Source organism: Callospermophilus lateralis, chromosome 2 (genome assembly GCF_048772815.1).
Source record: "Callospermophilus lateralis isolate mCalLat2 chromosome 2, mCalLat2.hap1, whole genome shotgun sequence".
Lineage (NCBI taxonomy): Eukaryota > Metazoa > Chordata > Mammalia > Rodentia > Sciuridae > Callospermophilus > Callospermophilus lateralis.
In genome coordinates, this window is record NC_135306.1 from 67,537,718 (window position 1) to 67,558,944 (window position 21,227).

General features: G+C 38.4%; 1 protein-coding gene across 1 annotated transcript in view; it reads left to right on the forward strand.

Moving 5' to 3' along the window:
- Pgm5 (phosphoglucomutase 5) overlaps window positions 1-21,227 on the forward strand; it is a 164,638-nt gene that overhangs the window by 24,110 nt on the left and 119,301 nt on the right. Inside the window, exons 4-6 of the mRNA XM_076846040.2 lie at window positions 643-768; window positions 3,371-3,561; window positions 4,166-4,320. Coding sequence (XP_076702155.1) covers window positions 643-768; window positions 3,371-3,561; window positions 4,166-4,320 — 472 coding nt within the window. The remainder of the gene's footprint in view (window positions 1-642; window positions 769-3,370; window positions 3,562-4,165; window positions 4,321-21,227) is intronic.

The following is a 21,227-nucleotide window of genomic DNA, read 5'->3' on the forward strand; positions in this document are numbered from 1 at the left end:
CTGGTCATTGGATGGTGCCAGACACTGGAAAGCATTTGTGTTTAATGAGGACTTTCAGATATTTGTCATTTACCTGAAAAATCGGCTACTAGATTGGGTACAAAAAACATTTCCTGCAAACTCAGGAATATAACTTTCATAATTAATTCTGCACTTGAATCTGATGGGCACAAAGGCATTTGGAAAATAGGGGTCATTACTGAGGTCACTCTGTTATTTGTTTCACACCAGCTGAGTCATTCTTTGGCTAACCCCCATAGGAAAGGCAACTGGATATGCCAAGATGCCTGTTAACAATGATACATGTGCATTTTGAGGAAGAGAGATGGTGTCAAGAAGGTGAGGGTACTGGTGACAGAGTACATTTTTATCTTAAATTATTCTTGTGGTTAATTTTTCACTTGTAAAGAAGAATTTATAATTTGATATTATTTTTACCCATTGATCATCTGAAAAGTTTGTAGCATCTTGAGTATACCTCAATTTGTGATTTTATCTACAAAAGGACCCTGTACTTTCCAGGTAACACAGGTCAGAACTGTGGTCAGAAGTTCATGCAATTAGGATAGTCACAGTCTTTACACTTCTAAGTCTTTTTCCTGGATATGGTCATTGACACCCGCTTTGTTTCTCTGATGTCAGTGGAGATCGTGGACCCTGTGGATATCTATCTCAACCTCCTTCGGACAATCTTTGACTTTAATGCCATTAAGAGTTTGCTGACTGGGCCAGGCCAACTGAAGATCCGCATTGATGCAATGCATGGAGGTGAGCTAGTGGTTTTCTACAAAGTAGTGATTGAGAAATGTTAAGCAGACTTCTTCAAATGTTGGATTTCTGAGATTTTGAGGAAGTTGGATTCACCAGTAATCACACAACTTGTATATGTTCAGGTATTTGGAAGGTTCTGGAAAACTTAAGTTCTCTAATTTCTTTTTTTCAGCATAACATGAAAACAAAAGTTGAATAAATGAGTTTTGAGGCTATGTCTGTGAGAGTGTGGAGTGGATTAAGACTATTTATTTACGTGTTTGTGATCAAAGCACATGCTGTAATTTAAATAATCAAATAATTCTAAGTTTGTTATGAAAAAAAATCTTCACCTCATTCTTTTCTCAATTTCCTACTTTCAGGAGTCAACACTTTTCAATTCTTGTATATATATATATTTTTTTTGTATTTATCTACCCTGTCACTAACTGTGAATACACGGCTTCTGGTGACTTTTCAGTGTTGAGCATCTCTGACTTCATACCATGTTAAGTTCCCTTTGTGGGCCTATGCAGTCATCTCCCCACCCCCAGCCCCTGAATACCAGTTCTCTGCTTTCTGCCTCTATTGTTTTTCCTTTTCCAGAAAGCCATAGAAATGGAAGCATAAAGTTTGTAGACTTTTACTTCAGGTTTCTGTCATTCAGCATAATGTTTTTGAGATGCAGGCGTGGTGTTGAATATATCAGTATTTGCTTCTTGTTATTGCACAGTAGTATTCCATTGTATTGATGTACCACAGTTTATTTATCCATTCTCTGGTTGATGGAATTGAGGCTTTTACCCCCAGTTTTTGACTATTCTAAATAACATTGCTATGAATATTTACAAACAAATCTGTACGGGAACGTATATTTCCATTTGTCTTGGGTAAGCTCCTAGGAGTGAGATTGCTGAGTCTGATGACAAGTGTATGTCTAACTATGTAAGAAACTATCAAACATTTCTCCAAAGTAGATGTACTATTTATATCACATGCGGTGCCTGAGTGCTCCAGTTTCTCTCCATCCTTGCTTGGTATTATTGGTCTTTTTGATCTCAGCCATTCTACTCTATCTTGTTCATCTCTACTAGAATATGATTGATATATTTTTTAAAAGTTTTCTTCTCTCTGTATAATTTATTGCCTCTAGGTTTCTCTTTACTCTTTGTTGGTTTCACACTTATGCTAATTGTGTTTCTCAAAATTTTGGTGGTTTTTGGCTGGGAGCTCTGAGCCCACTGAGAGTTGGATCCTCCATGGGCTTTAGTGTAAGGGATTCTGTTTGGGCTGCTTTGTTCTTTCTTTTGAGCTGATTATATTCCCCCCAAAAAAGATCTTCTAAGTTTTTGCCTTAGCTTTATGTGACCTAGAGAATAGAGGTCCTCTTTCCAAAGAGTTTGAACAATATTTATGGATTGGAGCCTCATTACCAGACTTATACCATGTCCATCTCTGAATCAATTACTCTAGCTGGGGGACAGAGGACATTAATCAGGTAGACCTAGGTCACCTCCTTAGCCTTGGGTGCAATGTGATTTAGCTGTACTCAAACGATATGGATTAAGATGGAGAAGAAAGTGGTTTACCAGAAGAAACCCCAAAATGCTGCTACTAAAGGAAGAGAAATGGCCACTAAGCAATCAAAATTAAAACAATGACAAAAACAAAAAATGTTTACTTTCTGAGGATATACTATGTTTGTGGCAAATATATGAAAATGATAATTTACATATATCTCACATAAAAGGATTACACAGGAGTACTCAAATGTGCCCAATGTGCTATTGCAGGCTCTGTTCCCTTCCATGTGGGTGGAATTCTCCCACCCATGTCAAATATATCTTCTTCTTCAAGTTTCCCCAGGAATGCTGCTTCTTCCTGGAAGCCTTACCTGTGCTCATGGCTCCTCTTAAACCATTGGATCTAATTATTTTATAAATGTGCTTTGAATGGCACCTCTTTTAATTTTACCACTCCAGTCTCTCATCTGTAGCTTTGACTCATCCCATGATTAGATTAAGAGGCCAGGAATGTACAAACTACGTGCTTTGCTTTTATCTCTTCAATACCTAACACAGGAGTTCTATATTAGGCATTCCATTCCAGGGAACAGGGAAATACTATTCCTTAGCACGTATTTTGCAAAATGTGCTTAGTTTTATATGCTACATGAGTGGTTTACAGTGTTTACACATTTGGCAATGTTCAAAGATTGCACAGGCAAAGGACACTGTAGAACCCATTAGTGCTTTTGCATATATTTGGCTAAAGCACTTAATACATGAAAAACAGCAGGTAATGAATCATTTTTATATGGTTGATTTCTTTCAGGCAATATATTAGAAAAATTTGGGGAGAAAAACTTTGTTTAGTGGGATTATTGACTACATTTTCTATATGCCTAACATAGTCCCTGGCACATAGTTGCTCAATAAATGTAATAAATGTGAATATTATTTTCTGCTGTATCTTGGAAAAGCCTGTAAAATTTAGCTTTTTATTCTTCGTGATTAAGCGGGCTTGCTTGTTCTTACCAGAACAAAATACCAAGGGGAAAGGATTCTGCAGATAATTCACATCATTGTATGTCTTATTTTTTCTTTTTTCTTTTTTTTAGTTATGGGACCGTATGTGAGAAAAGTTCTGTGTGATGAGCTGGGGGCCCCAGCCAATTCTGCAATAAACTGTGTTCCCCTGGAAGACTTTGGAGGGCAGCATCCCGACCCAAATCTGACATATGCAACAACCCTTTTGGAAGCCATGAAAGGAGGAGAATATGGATTTGGAGCTGCATTTGATGCTGATGGGGTAAGTATGAAAGTTTTCTGTCTGATGACTCTTTTACCATGTTTTGAGCCAAGCATTGAAAACCAGAGAATTAGTGAACACATCTGGAGCTGACATGCACAGGGCATGTGGACCCTAACTGGCTATGCATCTGTTCTCTTCTTTAATGGCTAAATATTGCAATTAAATAGTCACTACTTTTTTTTAGTTTCAGATGAACATGTGTTATAAAGAAGTTATTTCTTTTAAAAATATTCATACAATAAATCTTTATTTATAGCTGGTTTTATTGAAAACACCCTGTTAGGAACCAGCTATTCAGCAATAAACTCTGCTCTCCATTCTGTTTGGAAAGAAGCTGGAATTAAAGCTATGGAGGCTACTGAAGCATGAAGTAGTCATGCACATCTCAACAGGTGGAACACATTGCTCGTTGTGTCAGGATTCTAGGCCCTTGATGTTCAGGGATTTATAAGGATTCCCATGCTCTCTTTGGCCTCATTCAAATGGTTTTAGGTTGTTATTAAATGTAAGATGACAGTAAAGTGGCTTGGGATGATTATGGGAATGGGCTGCTTGCAGCAGATGCTTCTGTCTGATAATTTTCACACATTCCTTCCCACAGGACCGTTACATGATCCTAGGCCAAAATGGCTTCTTTGTGAGTCCTTCTGACTCCCTGGCTATCATTGCTGCCAACCTCTCTTGCATTCCATATTTCCGTCAGACAGGAGTTCGAGGGTTTGGGAGAAGTATGCCAACCAGCACTGCCCTAGACAGGTAAGTAAGAATGACACTGTTAAAAAACTTTATGATAGATGTCTGATGTCAACATACCCTTTGTTGGCAGCTGGCACTCATTCTCCTCTAACCCTCTGTGAACATGTTGAAAGCATAGGAACTTAGAGACATGGTATGGTTTACTGGGTAGAAGTACTGAAGATCAGTTGGCCTGAGCTTGTTTCTTATTTCTTATTTGAGCTCTGTGCCTTAATTTTCTTACATATAAAATGGGGATAATGATATCATCCTTATATTGATCGTTATGAGGTATGAATGAGGTGACTCATGAAACACATTTAACAGAACAAACACTTTGTACATATACTTCACAGACTAGTAAAAGAACTTACTAAATATGAAAGTATATATAAATGAAGTAGTACAGAATATGGAGATTGAAGTCAGATCATATTATTTATAAAAGTTTGCTTGTACCTTCATTAGCTCTGTAAAAATGGGATGGTTTATTGTTAGAATGCTATGAGAGAACCATGGAAATTGCCCAGTAGGAGATTGGTCAATGTTGACCAATCACTATGAAGTAAATCTCCTTTCTCTTACCCTTATTACCATCTCCTACCTTGACTTACAAAACAGTGATTTTGAGTCTAATATTTTAAAAACAGTATATATTATTATTAAAACAGGACATGTGCATGGTGGAAAGTTAGAGAACACAAACAAATAACAAAATTTATATTCCTTACTGAAAATCTTTCCATAATATATATTGTACCAATATAACTAAAATACATAACATATATGTAATTTAATGCCAAAAGGAGATCAGAAAGAACATATTGCTTGTGAGATGTTTTTCTTGTCCATTAACAATCTCCAATGTTCTATTAATACAATTTTGTGGCATCTGAAACCAAGATCATATTTTAATTTCCCCCGAGTGTCCCCCAAATGTCTTTCATGATAGGATTTCATCCAAGACTTACCCGTTGCATCTCTTAGGTCTTTTCTTCATCTGGTGCAGTCCTTTTCTCTTGTATTTAATGACAGTGATTTTTGAAGAGACTTTACCAGTTTTCCTAGGGAGTCCCACCTTCTGGATTGTGTGTTTTTTTCCCTTGTAATGTTGTTCATTTAATCGTTCATCAAGTAAAAATTTGTATACGTGAAATGCATAGCCTTAACCGTTCAGTTCACCAAGTTTTGAGAAATATATACACTTCCATAACCACCACCCAGGTTTCCATCACCCCATGTCCCTCATAGGCAATCATTGCAACAGTTTCTATCACCATGTGTTTGCCTGATTTAAACTTCATACAAATGGAATCATGTACTATATACTTCTTTGTTGCTGTGTTTTGTTATTTAATATATACATTTTTATTTACCTACATCTATAGCATGTGTTAGTAACTCATCTCTTTTTTGTTTCTGTGTGGTATTACTAATACATGAGTTTATCCCAATTTATTTTTCCAATCTCCCATTGATGGACGTTTCGACTGTTTCCAATTATTAACTATATGAATCATGATGCTATAGCACTCTTATATAATAATATTTTTGTGGACACATTTTCATTACTCCTGAGTAAATATCAAGGAGTGGAATGGTGATTTTAGGATAGATGTAATGTTTAGTTTTACAATAAAATACCTGGCTTTCATTCTATACTCTTACTTGCAATTTATGAGAGTTCCAGTTGTTTCATATCCTCAACAACATTTAGACTTTATTTTAGCCATTCTAGAAAGTGCAAAATATTATTTCATCATTGTTTAGATTCACATCGTCTCAGTTACTGGTGAGGTTGAGTTCAATTCCATATGTTTACTGACCATTTGTGTAACTTCTTTTGGCATATTTGTGGAATGTATCTGCTCATTTTTAAAGTTAAGTTCATTATATTTTTATTATTATTGATTTGTAGAGGTTCTTTATATTTTTTGAATAAGTCTTTTGTCATATATATATATATATATATACATCTATATCTCAAATATTTATTATTTGAGAGAGATATATATCAAATATATATCTCTCTCATATATATATATATCTCAAATATTTTCCCTGCCTCTTGCTTTCTTTTTATTTTCTTAATTATAACTTTTGATGAGTAAGTTTTAAATTTTATGAAGTCCAGTTTATTAATAATTTTTATTGTAATTAATTATGTTTATTATGTATATTTTCAGCTTCTATGAGAAATATTTACTTACTCCAACTTCAGAAAGATGTTTTCTCTCTTAGAATCATTACTGTTTTAACTTTTCATTTATGTTTATGATTTCTATTAATTTTTAGGTATGGTGTGAGGTAGTAGTTGAAGGTTATTTTTTGCTATGTCTAGTTGTTCCAACCCTATTTATTGAGAGAATTTTCTTTCCTCTGAATAGCTTTTGTGTCTTTGTTAAAAAGTCAGTTGGCCATATATATGTGTATCTATTTCAGGATTCTCTGTTTTGTTCCCTGATTTTATTTATTGATCCTTATGAAAATATTACACTGAAATCAGGTGAATTTGCCAATACTTTTTTCTTTTTATTTGTGTGTGTATCCCCATCCATTCATCCATCCTAGATTCTCTGCATTTCTACATACATTTTAGTATCAGCATGTCAATTTCTACCAGAACCTGTTGGGATTGTGATTTTTTTGTTGTTGTTAAATCTATAGAGCCATTTGGGGAGAAATACATTTTAATAATATTCAGTCTTTCAATCTATGAATGTGGCATATCTATCTATCTAGATTTTCTTTAATTTCTTTTATGTATACATTATGTTTTTTAGTATAAAGGTCTCCTACAATTTATAATTTTTGTAAAGAAATATTTCTGTTTTCCATATTTTGATGTGCTTATAAATGGAATGGTTTTTATGAATATAATTTTCCAACTGTTGGCTACTAATGATTAGAAATATAATTGATTTTAAAAAAATTGACCTTGTATTCTTTCATCGGATGCCTCCCACTTTACTTTTCTTCTTTAGGTGATATTGACATCTAGCCCATAATGGTGAACTAAACACAGTTTAAGATTCTTGCATAGCAGTACCAAAGAGCAGGTTTGAGTTCATTTACATTTACTTATATCCTTCTTCATATTAAAAAAAAAGCTTAATAAAATTGTACAGAATGAAGCAAAGAATGGGACCATCTCTAGAAATTGAGAATTTAGTTATTTAGGACCCCGAGTGCTATATAGATTACTTAATATAATGAAATTGTGTTTAATAATAATACCTTGCACATATATAGCCAATCTTACAATGTGGAGAAAATTTTCATACAGTTATTTCACTAGATCTTGGTAATAATTTTATCTCTATATTAATTATGATAACCAGTGATCAGAGAAGTTGATTTTTACAAGGTCCCACAACTCATTAGAAAGTGTCAGGATTTAAAAGTAGGTCTTCTGATATAGTTTTCTAATGTATCTGCCCAGTAACTACAACTAGATTGGAAGGGTCCCTGAGAAATCAGTAGAGAATATTGCCCAACCCTCCTGTGGGGTAGCCAGCAACTTTTCAAATGATGGCCAAGCGAGGCTGGTTTTATTTTGACAACAAAAACCATTTGTCCTCTTTTCTTGTGGAAATTTCCCAGTACTTCTTGATTTCACTTTATCCCCCCCCTTCCCTATAAATCTCTGTGTCAGTCAGAAACTAGAGGCCTTGCTTAGAAATTTCACAAAGGACCTGTTCTGATATGTAAGTGACCATTTAAAAGGATTATTCATGCTTGCTGGTTGGGATTCAGACATTCTGTGGGGCTCTGACGTGGTGATTTGTTTTGGGTATTTGATCTGTTGTGTAGCTCCCAAGTGGATTCTCGTGATGGACACTTCATAAGCTTCATTCTTCCTAGGTAAAATTAATGCAACTTCAATATATTGATCTTGTCAGTGGTTTCCCGTATAGCTTATTTTTTTGAATTAATAAAATCATAGGATTATGTCCATAAATGCCAGGCCCCCAAAGAATAACAATTGAGTAGCAGAGACACATTAAATGACCCACTTGCCTAATCTCCTGGGATTCCGGAATAAGGGGGGGGGGGCTGCACCTTTGAAACTGATGAATTATTCAGACAAACTTTCATTGTTCACAGATAATTGTTGTTTCCCAAGGGAAGACTTTCAGTGTCTTTAATTTCTACTCTTACAGTGTCATTAGAACAAGGATTCCATTTACCTCAGAATAATAAAGTTTCAGCCCTGAAAATGGCATTCTTTGGGGGCTTTGTCATTCTGAATATGTCTGATCTGTGGTTGTAGATGAGTCTTTGTTGCTGAAAATATTTTGGTTCACATGATTTGACAAGTAAAGCTCATTCAAAGTATATTTGTGGCCTGAGGTTTGTCTCCACCCCACGTAGAGGTATTAAATAATCCTCTATGTCATCATCCTTCAATAATATTTATGAAGCACCCATCTGTGCTTGGGGCTGTGCCGAATGCTGTGTAAAACAAGGAAAACACACAGGCTTGAACCCTGCTCACTGGGGATATTTACTCTCTCAAACAAGGCCAGCATCCTTGGAGACATCCAGAGGAGCCAGATCGGAGAAGTGTTTTGACTATGAGGAAGGCCATGGGAGGTCCACACCCATGAACATGGCGGTGAGGGAATAGGTTCTCTTCTACCCTTTCTTTGCTCTTTGTGCCACCCTTGTTTTCCACCATTTATTCACTCAGGAGATAGTTATCAAGGACCTTCTATCTTCTATACATGGTCCCCTACCACGGTAGAATTTTTAGTCTAATAGGGAAGAAAAAGAATTAAAAAGTAAAGAAAAATTACAGAAATGCAAATTGTAACCCAGGATGGGGGAAGTGAACTTGGTGCAGTAATAATTGGTGGGAAGAGAGCATCCTGCTTTATCAGATAGAGTAGCCAGGGAAGGACTGTCCCAGGAGGTCATGATTAGGACCAAAGAGCAAAAACATGCAGCTGGATCTGGCTGTGATGCTGGGATTAGAAATGACCCATAGACCACATGTGAAAAGACTTATTCCTGAGACTGTAGTTTATAACTATTTGTTGCCAATCTCCAATCGAAAATATGCACTGTAGTTTTATCTTGAACATACTCATCTGGCTGTTGGAATTCAGACAGTGCTAATCCTGCAAGTATGCAAGTATCTTCTGGTCTGTGATGACCTTGATCCTTGTTACATCCTTTAGATCTGAGCTGTTTCATCCCCCAGATCAGTCATGATGCATAGCAGTAATGGGAGACACAGTGATGTGAGTTAATATCTAATTATTTGGTCTCCTATACATTGCATCTGCTATAGGATTATCGGAATTATTTTGCCTCATATGTTCATGTCTCCTTTATTAAAATGACAGGAGAAAAAAGAAAGAAAAACTCTTTATCATTGTAGTTAATTGTCCTCAAACTTCACAAGGCAAGAAAGATATGGCAGCTTCAAATGAGGATTTTGTAATAGGAACTTAAAAACCTGCACCATAGGGACATGAATCAAGAAGGACCCGGAAGCTGTTAATCCCCTAGGACTGAAGGGTCAAGGGAAAGGATCAGGTAGCCATAGCCCAGGGAGGCCTGGCTTGTGGGAGATGGGCCTTCAGATGGGGGCTGAACTTGCCAGGGAGGGCAGATGCCCCACTGTTTTGTTTCTCTTGCTCTCCAGTCTCCTACTGGTACCTCCTGTTGACCAAACCAGGAAGCCAGCAGGCAGTCTGTGGAATGCTGCTCTGGGCAGGAGAGCAGGGCCTCAGTGAAATGGGGTTAGGGGTTAGGGGTGGGGGAGTATCCAAGGGGCAGCCGGTGTAACCAACACGGGGGCCTGTCATTTTGGAGCTCTATTTGCTCTTCAAGTTTCATCTTCTCCCCTCTTTGGGAGACTCAGGCAGAGGGTTGATTTAATCAGGGACCAATCCTTTCATAACTGATCTACTAGAAGCCCCATTCTTATTATCTCAAAAAAATTGATGTATTCCTCTTTTTTTCTGATTGACTTTCCCACCATAGACAGCCCCAAAATATGTTTATTGTTCATCCTTTTGTTTGCATAAATTGTTGTTTCATTTGCATATAGATTTCAATTATTGTGGTTAGTGCTGTGTATTTTGTACTTGATTTTTAATTTTTTTAAAAACTTTTTTCCACTATAGACTGTGTTTTAAGACCCTCTTGGTGGCTGTGCGTACACCCCGGGGTGTTGCATGTAATTGTGGCACTGCAGCCCCCAATCACTGCTCATTTAGCTTCCTGAGCAATGTACAATCAGACTGTCTCTCATTTCCTGCCACAACTGTTAATGCTGCATAGGCGTCTGTGAGTGTGTGTGAGAATTTCTTTGAGTCGTGTATCCAGGAGCCAAATTGTTGGGTCGGAATGGGCATCTATATTAAATCCATTTTGACGAATGCAGTCAGGTCACACTCCAGAATGCCTTCTCCAGTGTGCTTCCCCTACCAGTTCTGAGTTTCTGCATCTGCAAATCCAGAACAATGCTTTTTATTGTTTAGCTTTTGTTTTTTTCCAGTGTAAAATAGATAGAATAATATACCATTGCTATTTTCATCTTTTACATCTTATTAGTGAGTTTAAGAATGTTTTCATATGCTTCCAGAATTTGGGGCCTCCTTTTCTATTAACTGTCTGTTCCTGTCCTTTGCATATTCTATTTAGGGTTCTTTTTCCCCCTTGATTAATTTTCAGAAATTCCTTGTGCATTCTAGATATTAGACTGTTGTCAGTTTTAGGCACTTCTAATTTTCTTTTTCTTTTTTGGTACCAGGGATTGAACCCAGGGATGCTTAACTACAGAGCCATATCCCCAGTTCTATTCTGTATTTTAATTAGAGACAGGGTCTCACTGAGTTGCTTAGGGCCTTCCTAAGTTGCTGAGACTGGCTTTGAACTTGAAATCTTCCTGCTTCAGCCTCCCAAGCTGCTGGGATTACAGACATGTGTCACTGTGGCTGACTTCATCTCCTTTCTTTGGAAAAAAAAATGTCTCTGAATTCTATATTGAAATTGATATCAGCAGACAGATCTCATATGCAACTCAAATGTGACATGTATTAATAGAAGCTTCTCTAATTTTCCCTAAAATTGCTCTTCTTAAGTTTACTCTCTGAGTGACTCATTTACTACTCTGATAATAAACTTTGCAATAATATTAGGCTTCTAATCCTCCCTCCTATGAATCAGAGTTTTGTTACAAAAATCCATTCAATGTTTCTGAGTCATCCTTTCTTCTCTATTCCTACTTTTACTTTGCTATTCTGGTTCTCATACTCGTTGGCTTGGACTAATGCAGTAGTCCATGGACTACCCGGCCTTCCTCTGATTATTTTTTGGACTACCCAAGGACAGTTGTTGTAGAGTCACACAACTCTCTCCCTTGCTTAACATTACTTAGTGGCTTTAAATTCTTGCAAAAGTATATCCCATCTCCTGATTTTACGACCTGTGTAAGCCCCTGATTATGAATATCTCCCTCTTGCCTACGTTCATTCCTTCCCTGCCTTCTGGACATGTGCTGCTTACCATTTCCCACACTCTTGGCCTCTCACAAATGTGTTCCCTTTGCCCACACCCATGCATTTTGTTCTTCCTTCTCTTTGAAAGTTTGAGGCAAGCATCACCTTCTCAGTGAGTCCTTCTTTGATATGTGTTCCCTCCACCCTGAAGCAGTGCACTGAACTTATTTTTTAGGGATCCCTTTGTCACAGTCATCAAGCATTGAAAACACTGACTTGTTTGTTTCCTCACATCCTGGTTGTACCTAGGGTTTGGCTCAGGGCATGTTCTTGATAAACATGTAGTGAGTCAGGCACAGTGGCACATGCTTGTAATCCCAACAGCTTGGGGGGCTGAGGCAGGAGGATTGTGAGTTCAAAGCCAGCCTCAGCAACTTAGCGAGGCCCTAAGCAACTTAGTGAGACCCTATCTCTAAATAAAATATAAAATAAAATATCTGGGGATGTGTTTCAGAGGTTAAGTGTCCCTGGGTTCAATTCTAGTACCAAACAAACAAACAACACCCCCCCAAAAAAAACCTCCTAAAACAACAACAACAAAATGCATAAACATAACCATTAGATGCACAAATGAGATTTCTTCCCTTTGTGAGTACTTTTTTACTCATTTTGAAGAAATAGTAATTAAAACTCCCAGATTCTTCTGACTTTTTAGTACAGAGATAAATATGGCTATGCTACCACTTGTTTGTAGAGGAAAATATACCTACATGATAAGAAGAGAGTGGACGGTGCTTAATTACCCAGTCTTTTTGGGAGTATAATAAAATTGTGTCTGTCTTGGTTTTCATTTATAATTTGTAGCAAATTGGATGTTTAGTAATGACAGGTGAATATTGAAGCCTGTAGCACATATGACTTCATCAGGGTGAGATAAAAGGAAGCAATGCACAGCAATTTCCTAGTCGAAAATTAAAAGGTTCAGGCTCACCATAGCCTGAACTTAGAATGGTTTATTTCTTACCCTGGTAAATGGGAAGAGGAATGGACTCATTACAGGACATTTATAGGTGTCTAACATTGCCTTCCTGTATGATTTTTTTTGTGTTCACCTAGTGGGAGAGATGTTGAAAATGGTTCGTTCCATTATTTAGTGTTTCTTGGAGTTGGTGTCTGATGAGAGAGTGATCTTGGGCCTACACTTGGCAGAGGGCATTTGTGTATTAGCTAGTTAGAGTGAGAAGAATAAATACACACTTAAGACCAGAAGAACAGGAGACCTGGAGGTGTTGGAGAAAGCTTCTTCATTCAGTTTCTCAGAGCCACCTTTTCTGAGTTGGTCAGAAGAGCTTTTGGATGAACATTAGATGACCAGAGTTCCAAAATATATAGTCATCATCACCCTCCCATTTGAACTGAAAGATGAACTATTTTGGAAGTCAGCTCTCTCTCATCAGCTATATTTGCAAGGACTCTTGGTTACTCCTTGATGCTGACTCTGGAAGGGCATTGTCATTATTAAAGGTACTCAGTATCCAATTCTCAGTCCTTTCACTGACTTGGTCCCCCTTGCCTTTGTTGTTACTCTGAGCTTTGGTGGACTCAGCTATACAGGACAAAGGCCCTTCACATCACCCTGAGTGACTGGGGCCTACAGACCATTTGAAGCAGAGGTTTCAGTGCCATCCAATCTAGAGCATGTAATTAAGTGGCATACTCCCAATGGAATGTTGACTTCATGGCCTGCCTCATTTCTAATCTTAATTTTTGGGTCTGTCTGGTTAAATAACCTTCTTTTGTTCCTTGTGAGTTAAAATATTTGTCCACTTTAAAAACCAATCCCATTAGTTACTGCAGAGAGGAATATGGGTTGATAAAAATGTCCCATATTTCGATTATGGTGGTAGTTACCCAGCTGTGTATAGTTGTCAAGATTCATGAAACTGCACAATGAAAAGTTATAAAAAATGATGAATTTTATTTTTAGATTTATACTTTGATAAAGGTGATAAAATAATCAAACCCTACTTATTTAAAAATATAACAAAGCCCCTTTCTGGGTCTTCTTTTATGACTGGAGTTAGGAATTGTTACTCTCTTTGGATAGTCCCAGTTCCCAGTATAGATTTGAATAAAGAGACCACCAATAAACTTTGGCCCTGTGCCAGAGAGGGACATGGCCTTCAGAATCCCTGTCCTCTGTCATCCTCTGTGTGGTGAACCAGAACGTAAAAATCCTATCGGTAGTCTTGCCTTTCTTGGAAAAAAACTTACCTTTAGAGTTGGAGCTTTTCCTATTTAAAAGACATTAGTATAACTTACTGGTGACCTGAAGGATGGGAGAAAGACAGGGAGCCCAGCCTAACTCTGATGCATCCTCTTAGTCCAGTCACTAGAGGAGCCTGGCGCTGGGGCACTGCTTCTAAATGAAGGACGTTGATAAGACATCTAAGGCCTGCTGACACATCTGGAGGGAAAGTGTTGCACTTTCTGTTGGTGCTTCATATTTTGCAATGTAGTTTTTCACTCCATTAATTTAAAACAACAAATTTTAGAGTGGAGTTTAAAACTCTGGCCTCCTAAGGTAGTGGTAAGCGGTGCCTGTGAGAGCCCTGCTTAAATGCTTGCTAAATATCACACATCCCCTGGGCAGAGGGAGGATGGAATCTAAGAGATGCACGCAGGGTGAACCAAACAATTGAAAGTTTTGCCTGATTGGCCAAACAATAGAAGAAAGTAATTGCATTTTTATTTACAGTGAACTCTGTCATAGTGTCTCATTTGACTATCAGCACAAAACCTAATAAACACATGAGGAAACTATTATTATGGACATTGTGTTTATAGAAGAAATATGGTTTTGACAGATTAAGTAACTTGCCCAAGGTCACACAGCCATAAAGATGCAATTGAGACTGGTACTTTCAGATCGCATGACTCAAACCTCATGATCTCTTTACTAGTCCTCTGGTTGAGAACGGGAGAAATTCTGATTATTCCTTGAGGGAGAGGTATTTGTGCAGGTTGGTGTGGGGATCCAGGCTGAGAGGGTCCTGTGTTGCCCAAAGGGTGGTAGATGACATCAGATAAACATAACTAATTTTAATGCAAGACATTTTGTGATTTGGACCCTGAACATGACTCTACTGTGTAGTAAAGAACTGGGAAGAAGCAGTTCCTGGCTTTAACTTAAGAATTCCAGGGAAATTGAGTGGAGTTCAAGGTAAAGTTTGAATTTTATGCCTTTGTGGGAGGATCTGCTTGACGTTGTGAGATCGGCAGGAGCAACAGCACCAAAGAACATTTATCAGGTTTCAACAGCGTTGCTGGGCTATATTCTGTGTGAAGTGGGTTAAACGGAGCCTTTCTTCTCTCCAAGAGCTTTAAATCTGAGACAGATGACACTGATGACCTGAAACATAAAAGACATCGATTAAGTACAGTGGGTTCCTTTAGTACGTAATGCGTTAGCAGTAGGCTTTAAGACGTCATGCCTAGAAAAATAAAACTTGCCAGCTCCTGTCTATGTGCCGCTGAGGTGAAGGTGGAGTCAAGACCTGGGGAGCCATTCATCTCATCTTTGATCATGTTCCTGCCTGAAGTTCAACTTTGTCATTTGGAATTCCAAACTCTTACAGTCCCTGATTCCATCTGTGGTTTATATGCCAACACAGAGGACAACTCTTTGGTATATTGAGACCTATATCTGGGAATGCAAAATCTGCAACCAGGACTTAAATTGTATCACTTAGGATCTTTGTGCAGTGAATGCGAGAAAACTAGCTGAAATGGGACCTGAATAGTTAAAGCTCAAATGCTACTGATTTTTGACCTGGAGATTTCCCTTCACCTGTTCTGCCTTAGAAGGTGTCATTCTCATCATCAGGCTCCTTGCCTCTGCCTTTCTAGGCCAGAGTCTAGGTAGCTAGTATCTGTAGGATTTCTAGACCTCAGACCATGAACCACTCTGTCTATGGGGATGGAAGACAAAGCCTTTTTTTTCCCAAAAAGAAACAAAAAACCTAACCTTAAATCTTGATTTTGTTGGGGTTTGTACCTTGTGTGACCTACTGATTTGAGAAATGGGATAGGCTGACAGTCTCAAGCCCCTTCCCCTCATTAGGTAGAGCCAAAGGGAGGGTTATTCCATTTCAAACCAAATGATGGATGATGGATGCATTTATTCTCCAATGCAAGATCTTTGTTTTTCCTTTCTGGAAGGAGTAAATATAGCAGTTTGGGACCTAGTAAATGGCAAAGGGTGTAATTCTGGAGGGAGTATCCAGGACCCTCTTCCTTTGATCTCCTCTTGGCTCTGTAAACCCTTCACTACTCAACAGTAATTCACCATAGTATTCAAGTGGCAACCCTGGAGCTTGCCTACGACCTTTGCATATGCACAAATACAGTTGCCATCTGTTCTTCCTTTCCATCTTTTTTATTCCTTTCTTCCCCCTCCCACCTTCCAACTGTTTCTCTCTGCCTCCTTCTTTGCTTTCTCTTCTCTCCTTTGTCTTCCCTTCCTCCGGTCTTTCCCTCCCTTCTTACCTACCTCCCATGTTTCGATTTTTGAAAGACCCATCTTTAGCGCCTCCTGTGTGCCAGGTACACTGCCTGGTTCTAAATATTCCTGCTGAAGCTCATCTTTACCATCAACAAAACTTATTAATTTTCTTTGTGTAAGGTATTCTGCTGGGTTCAGAGAGGTCTATCAATGTGAACCTCAAGGGCAGACCTGGGGAATATTTCCAAACTCTGATGGCATTGTATCCTACAGATAAAAGATGAGATTCTACTACCTGTATTTTGGGGAAGGGTGGGGGTGGAATGAGAATGTTCTAGAGAGAAGGAGTTTAAGAAGAGCAAGCATTTAGGATGCTGTCCTCTCTTAGCGCCCTTGGCCTCTGCGTTCAGACTATCTGTGTGTGAATTTTGATTCTGCTTTCTGGCTCTTTGGTCTTGGACTAAGCTATCTTCTCAGGGTTTGCCCTCCTAAATGAGGATAATAATAACACCCTTTTCATGGAGAATTAAATGAGATGCTTAGAACAGTGCCTACCCACAGTATGAGCTCAGTGAAAGTCTGCTATTATTATTAGATGATGGAGTTTTCTAGAAAACAAACTGAAGCATGGACAGATTCATCTCATGACTAGTTTCCAGTTCCTCCATAGTAAGGACCAAACCTGACTCAGTGACTAGAATCAGATCCTGTACTGTTCATGTAGAAAATAGTGACTGTGTGGGGGGGTCCTAGCTGTGGGTCCCTCACATTCCACAGCAAAACAAGGCTTTGTGAAGACTATTGTGTGAACTTAGAAAGCCCTAGGGCATATTGTAGTTTTTTCAGATTATCTCATATACGTATGTCATTCCATATACATATGTCAAACTTTTAGTTAGTGACCCAGGAATAGATCCACTGTCATTTTGATCCTTGCCTTATAATTAATGTCCTATAAAGTGGTTACAGATGAGAAATTTCTTGTTCACTTTATCAGGTGCTTCTACAGAAAATATATTGGACCTATAAGCCCTGTCTTTTTAGAAAATTTTACTTTCTGGGAAAATATTGGCTTTCTTTTCTTCTTCTTCTTTTTTCTTTGCTTTTAAAACACATCTGTGTCTGTCTGTATTCTGGCCAAAAGCCATTAAACCCTGCTATAACCTGAAACATTTATCCCCACCACTAATTGTGATGATAGGGTTTTGACTATGCATTACACATATATCCCCTTAAAACATATTATGTGATTTGTGTGCACATTGTAAGCATTTGTCCATTTCCTAATCTGTTTAGTAGTTCAGCCAAAAGCTACAAAACTAAAATAAGAGAAATACCATAACCAAATGAATCACTGTGTGATATGAGGAGATTTATACAAATGACTTTCTTTGTTAGTAACATAACACTGTCTACTTCCTTTCCTAACAGCATCTCAACCTTAATTTATTATAATAATTGTTTTCTGATTTTATCCTGACTTTAAAAAAATTCACAAGATTCTCTGGAGTCCCTTTATCTGCAAAACTGTTAGCCAAATCCCCTAGAAAGAGACTAGGAGGTGAAGGGTGGGTGTTCCTCCCAAAATGGAGTTTCTTTACATGAATGTTATCAAACCGATTGGGGGCAGGAGCACAAGGAATTTGAGAATGAAAATTGGTCCAGACAAGGCCAATTAAATTTATAAAGGAAACTTCTTATCTAATATCCAACTGTCAGGGTGGTTCAGAGGCCAAAAGGCTGCCTTGTTGCTCTGATTGTGCATGACATTGAGTCGGGGTGGGTGAGAGTCAGGTTTGCATTATTACTACAATGAAATACCAGAGGCAATTAATGTTATAAAGAGAAAAAGTTTATAGAGCTCACAGCCTTGGACATTCAAAGGAATGGCACCTGCTGGGTTCAGTTTTAGCCAAGGGCCTTTCAGCTACTGTTGTGTCATGGTAGAGGCACACTCCACTATGTATGGGGAAACTCTTACATTGCCAAACAGAAGATGGTCAGAGAGAAAGCAAAACTGGGATCCCACAATCCCCTGCATGGGCATACCCTGAGTGGCCCAAGGACTTCATACCAGGCCCATCTCCCAAAGGCCCATCACCTTGCAATGGTGCCACCGTGGGGACCAAGCCTTTAATCCCAGTGGACTCTGGGGTTGCAATTAGAGCATATCTAAATCCTAACAGCAAGGCTGGCTGGAGGGAGGTCTCATGCAAATGCAGTTAAAAAGAAAAAAATACAAACAGAAAAAGGGATGCCAGTGTGTGAATGGGGGGTATATCTGATTTTCCAGCTGATCCTTACCACTTCTCAGAGCCTCATTCTCCCCACTCAGAAGGGAAGTCCTCATGGTTAGGATGATGACCTTCTCCACAGAGCCCCCTGACACCCACGTTCCTTCTAGCTCATAGTTTTACCTCCCTTGGATGTAATATTTGCCTCAGGGTTCAAGATGGTGGGAGCTCCAAATACCACATCAGCATTTAGTTAGCAACTAAAGCATGAAGAGAAGCATCAAGGAGAAGGGCAGAGGACATAATTATCTTTGAAGGAGGTTCACAGAAATAGTTGACACTTGGTTATTCTAGTGGCCAGAATGTAATGGTATGGCGATACTTAGCTCCAAAGGGAAGTTGAGGAATGGCAGGCTCCATTCCGAATGTCCACATGTGCAGCTAAAACTCATGGGTTTTCTCATGAAAAGACTAGGGGATTACGGTCGTACAGGGACAAGAAGCAGTCTCTGCCATAGCTTTAGATGATGTTCTGAACATTCTGTGCAGAATAGTGTAGCCTATCTAGATATAAAATATCCTTCGTCTTTGCTGAAAAACACTCTTTTCTTTAAAGAATTTAGGAGAATTACATAAACTATGATTATGATATTATTAATAATGAGGAGGAGGAGGAAGAAGGGGAGGAAGAAGAATTGCTACCAGAGAAAAAATTTCAGGCTACAGGAGAGATCAACCCTCAACTCAATGATAAAAGCCTAATTTCTTTCATTTTCCAAGTAAGTAAATTGATGCTTACAGTGGGAAAAATGCATCAAGGTCCAACCAATCCTGACCCCATGGAGTCCTGACATGACAACAAAGATTGGGGCAAGGTGACGGCTTTCAGTAATGAGTAACAAACACCTGCACCCCAGTAACATAAGCAGTGAGGGAAAGTTGTACCTCATATATCAACACATCTGGGAAGGGGCAGCTCCAGAGGGTAGTTGTTTGATTATCTCAGCAACATCATGGATAAGCTGGCTCTGTCACTCTCAGGGAGAGGACTTCCTGGGCCAGCTTGCCTCTTGAAAAGGCTCCAGCAGTGCTGTCTCTTATCCCCAAATATGACCTAGTTAGTCTTAGGGAATATGACAGATTACCTTTTATTTGTGTGTCTTTTTAGAGCTAAGCAAACTTTTCCAGAAACTCTCTGGTGGAGTACTGATTCTGTTCATGAGCAAATTCTCCTTTGTTGAGAAGCGGGTACTCAGTTCTGTTAATAAGGACAGTCATGAGAATGACTTCAGGTGGGCAACTGCCAGTGCATGCCAATTCACTTAAACTTATTAGCCCATCATTAAAGGATATTTGATAATTGTGTTTCCCTAAAGATGCCATTGCCCTTGATGTCACTTGCTTATTACAACTTAGTCACTTACTCATTAGCTTACATATTTTGAGTTCTTCAGATACAGTATTATGATTGAATGGAATTCATGCTTAACATCAAAAAATTTATGGGGCTGGGGATGTGGCTCAAGCGGTAGCGTGCTCACCTGGCATGCGTGCGGCCCGGGTTCGATCCTCAGCACCACATACAAACAAAGATGTTGTGTCTGCCGATAACTAAAAAATAAATATTAAAGAATTCTCTCTCTCTCTCTCTCTCTCTTTTAAAAAAAATTATGACTTAGTGACTGAGAAATCAGTAACAACACTTATAATAAGATGTAAGGAATACCCTTAATAGAGGCTGTGAAGGCTGGGCATGGTGGTGCATGCCTGTAATCCTAGCAGTTTAGGAGACTGAGGCAGGAAAATTGCAAGTTCAAAGCCAGCCTTAGCAACTAAGTGAAGTCTTAAGCAGTGTAGCAAGACTATTTCAAAGTAAAAAATTAGAAAAAGGGCTAGGGATGTGGCTCAGTGGTTAAGTACCCCTGAGCGCCATCCCTAGTACAAAAAAAGAAAAAAATAGAAGCAGAGAAGGTGCTGAGAGGAAACTCTCACATTGGTCTAGGAGATCAAGACTCCTAATGAATTTTCTTAGATTATGAATGTTGCTCATGGGAAACCCTTGAACAAGCTCCTTGAGAACAGGAACAACTCCTTCCTCTTCTTCTTCTTCTCCTATTCTTTCTTCCTTTTTCTCTTCTTAGTCTAAGTTCAGTGTTTTGACTGTGGTTGCTATGTATGGTAGTGGGGATTAGTCAAATCAGGAAGAGAGAAAACATCCTAAGGCAATTTGTGAATTGTGAATAAACAAGTGCTACAGAGTAATGGCAGAGAGCCCCTGCTTTAGTTACACAGGACCCAAGTTCAAGTTGAGATCTACCATTACCTCATCTCCCTGTGCCAATTTTCTCATCTGTCAAATGAAGATCAAGGGCTTAACCTGTGAGGTTGTTGTGTGATTTGAATGGGATAGTAAATGTGAAGTGATCAACAGAGAAGAAGCAATGAAAACTAGCTGTTATATTATTATTATTATTATTATTATTATTATTATATCATGTAGTCAGCCTTGTTTTTTTCTCCATCTAAGAATTTCTTTTTGTTGACTTATTTACTAAAGAAAATGCTGTATGTAAATCAACTGGAAGTGAATTGTACACATAATATGCCTCATGGTACCTGAGTTGAGAGTCATGAAATTTACAAGATATTTCTAATCTGATTCTGGTAAATGTTACATTCTAATATTTCCTACATTCTCCTTACTCAGTGTCCCCTGCTTCCTAAAAGAGGAAGGGT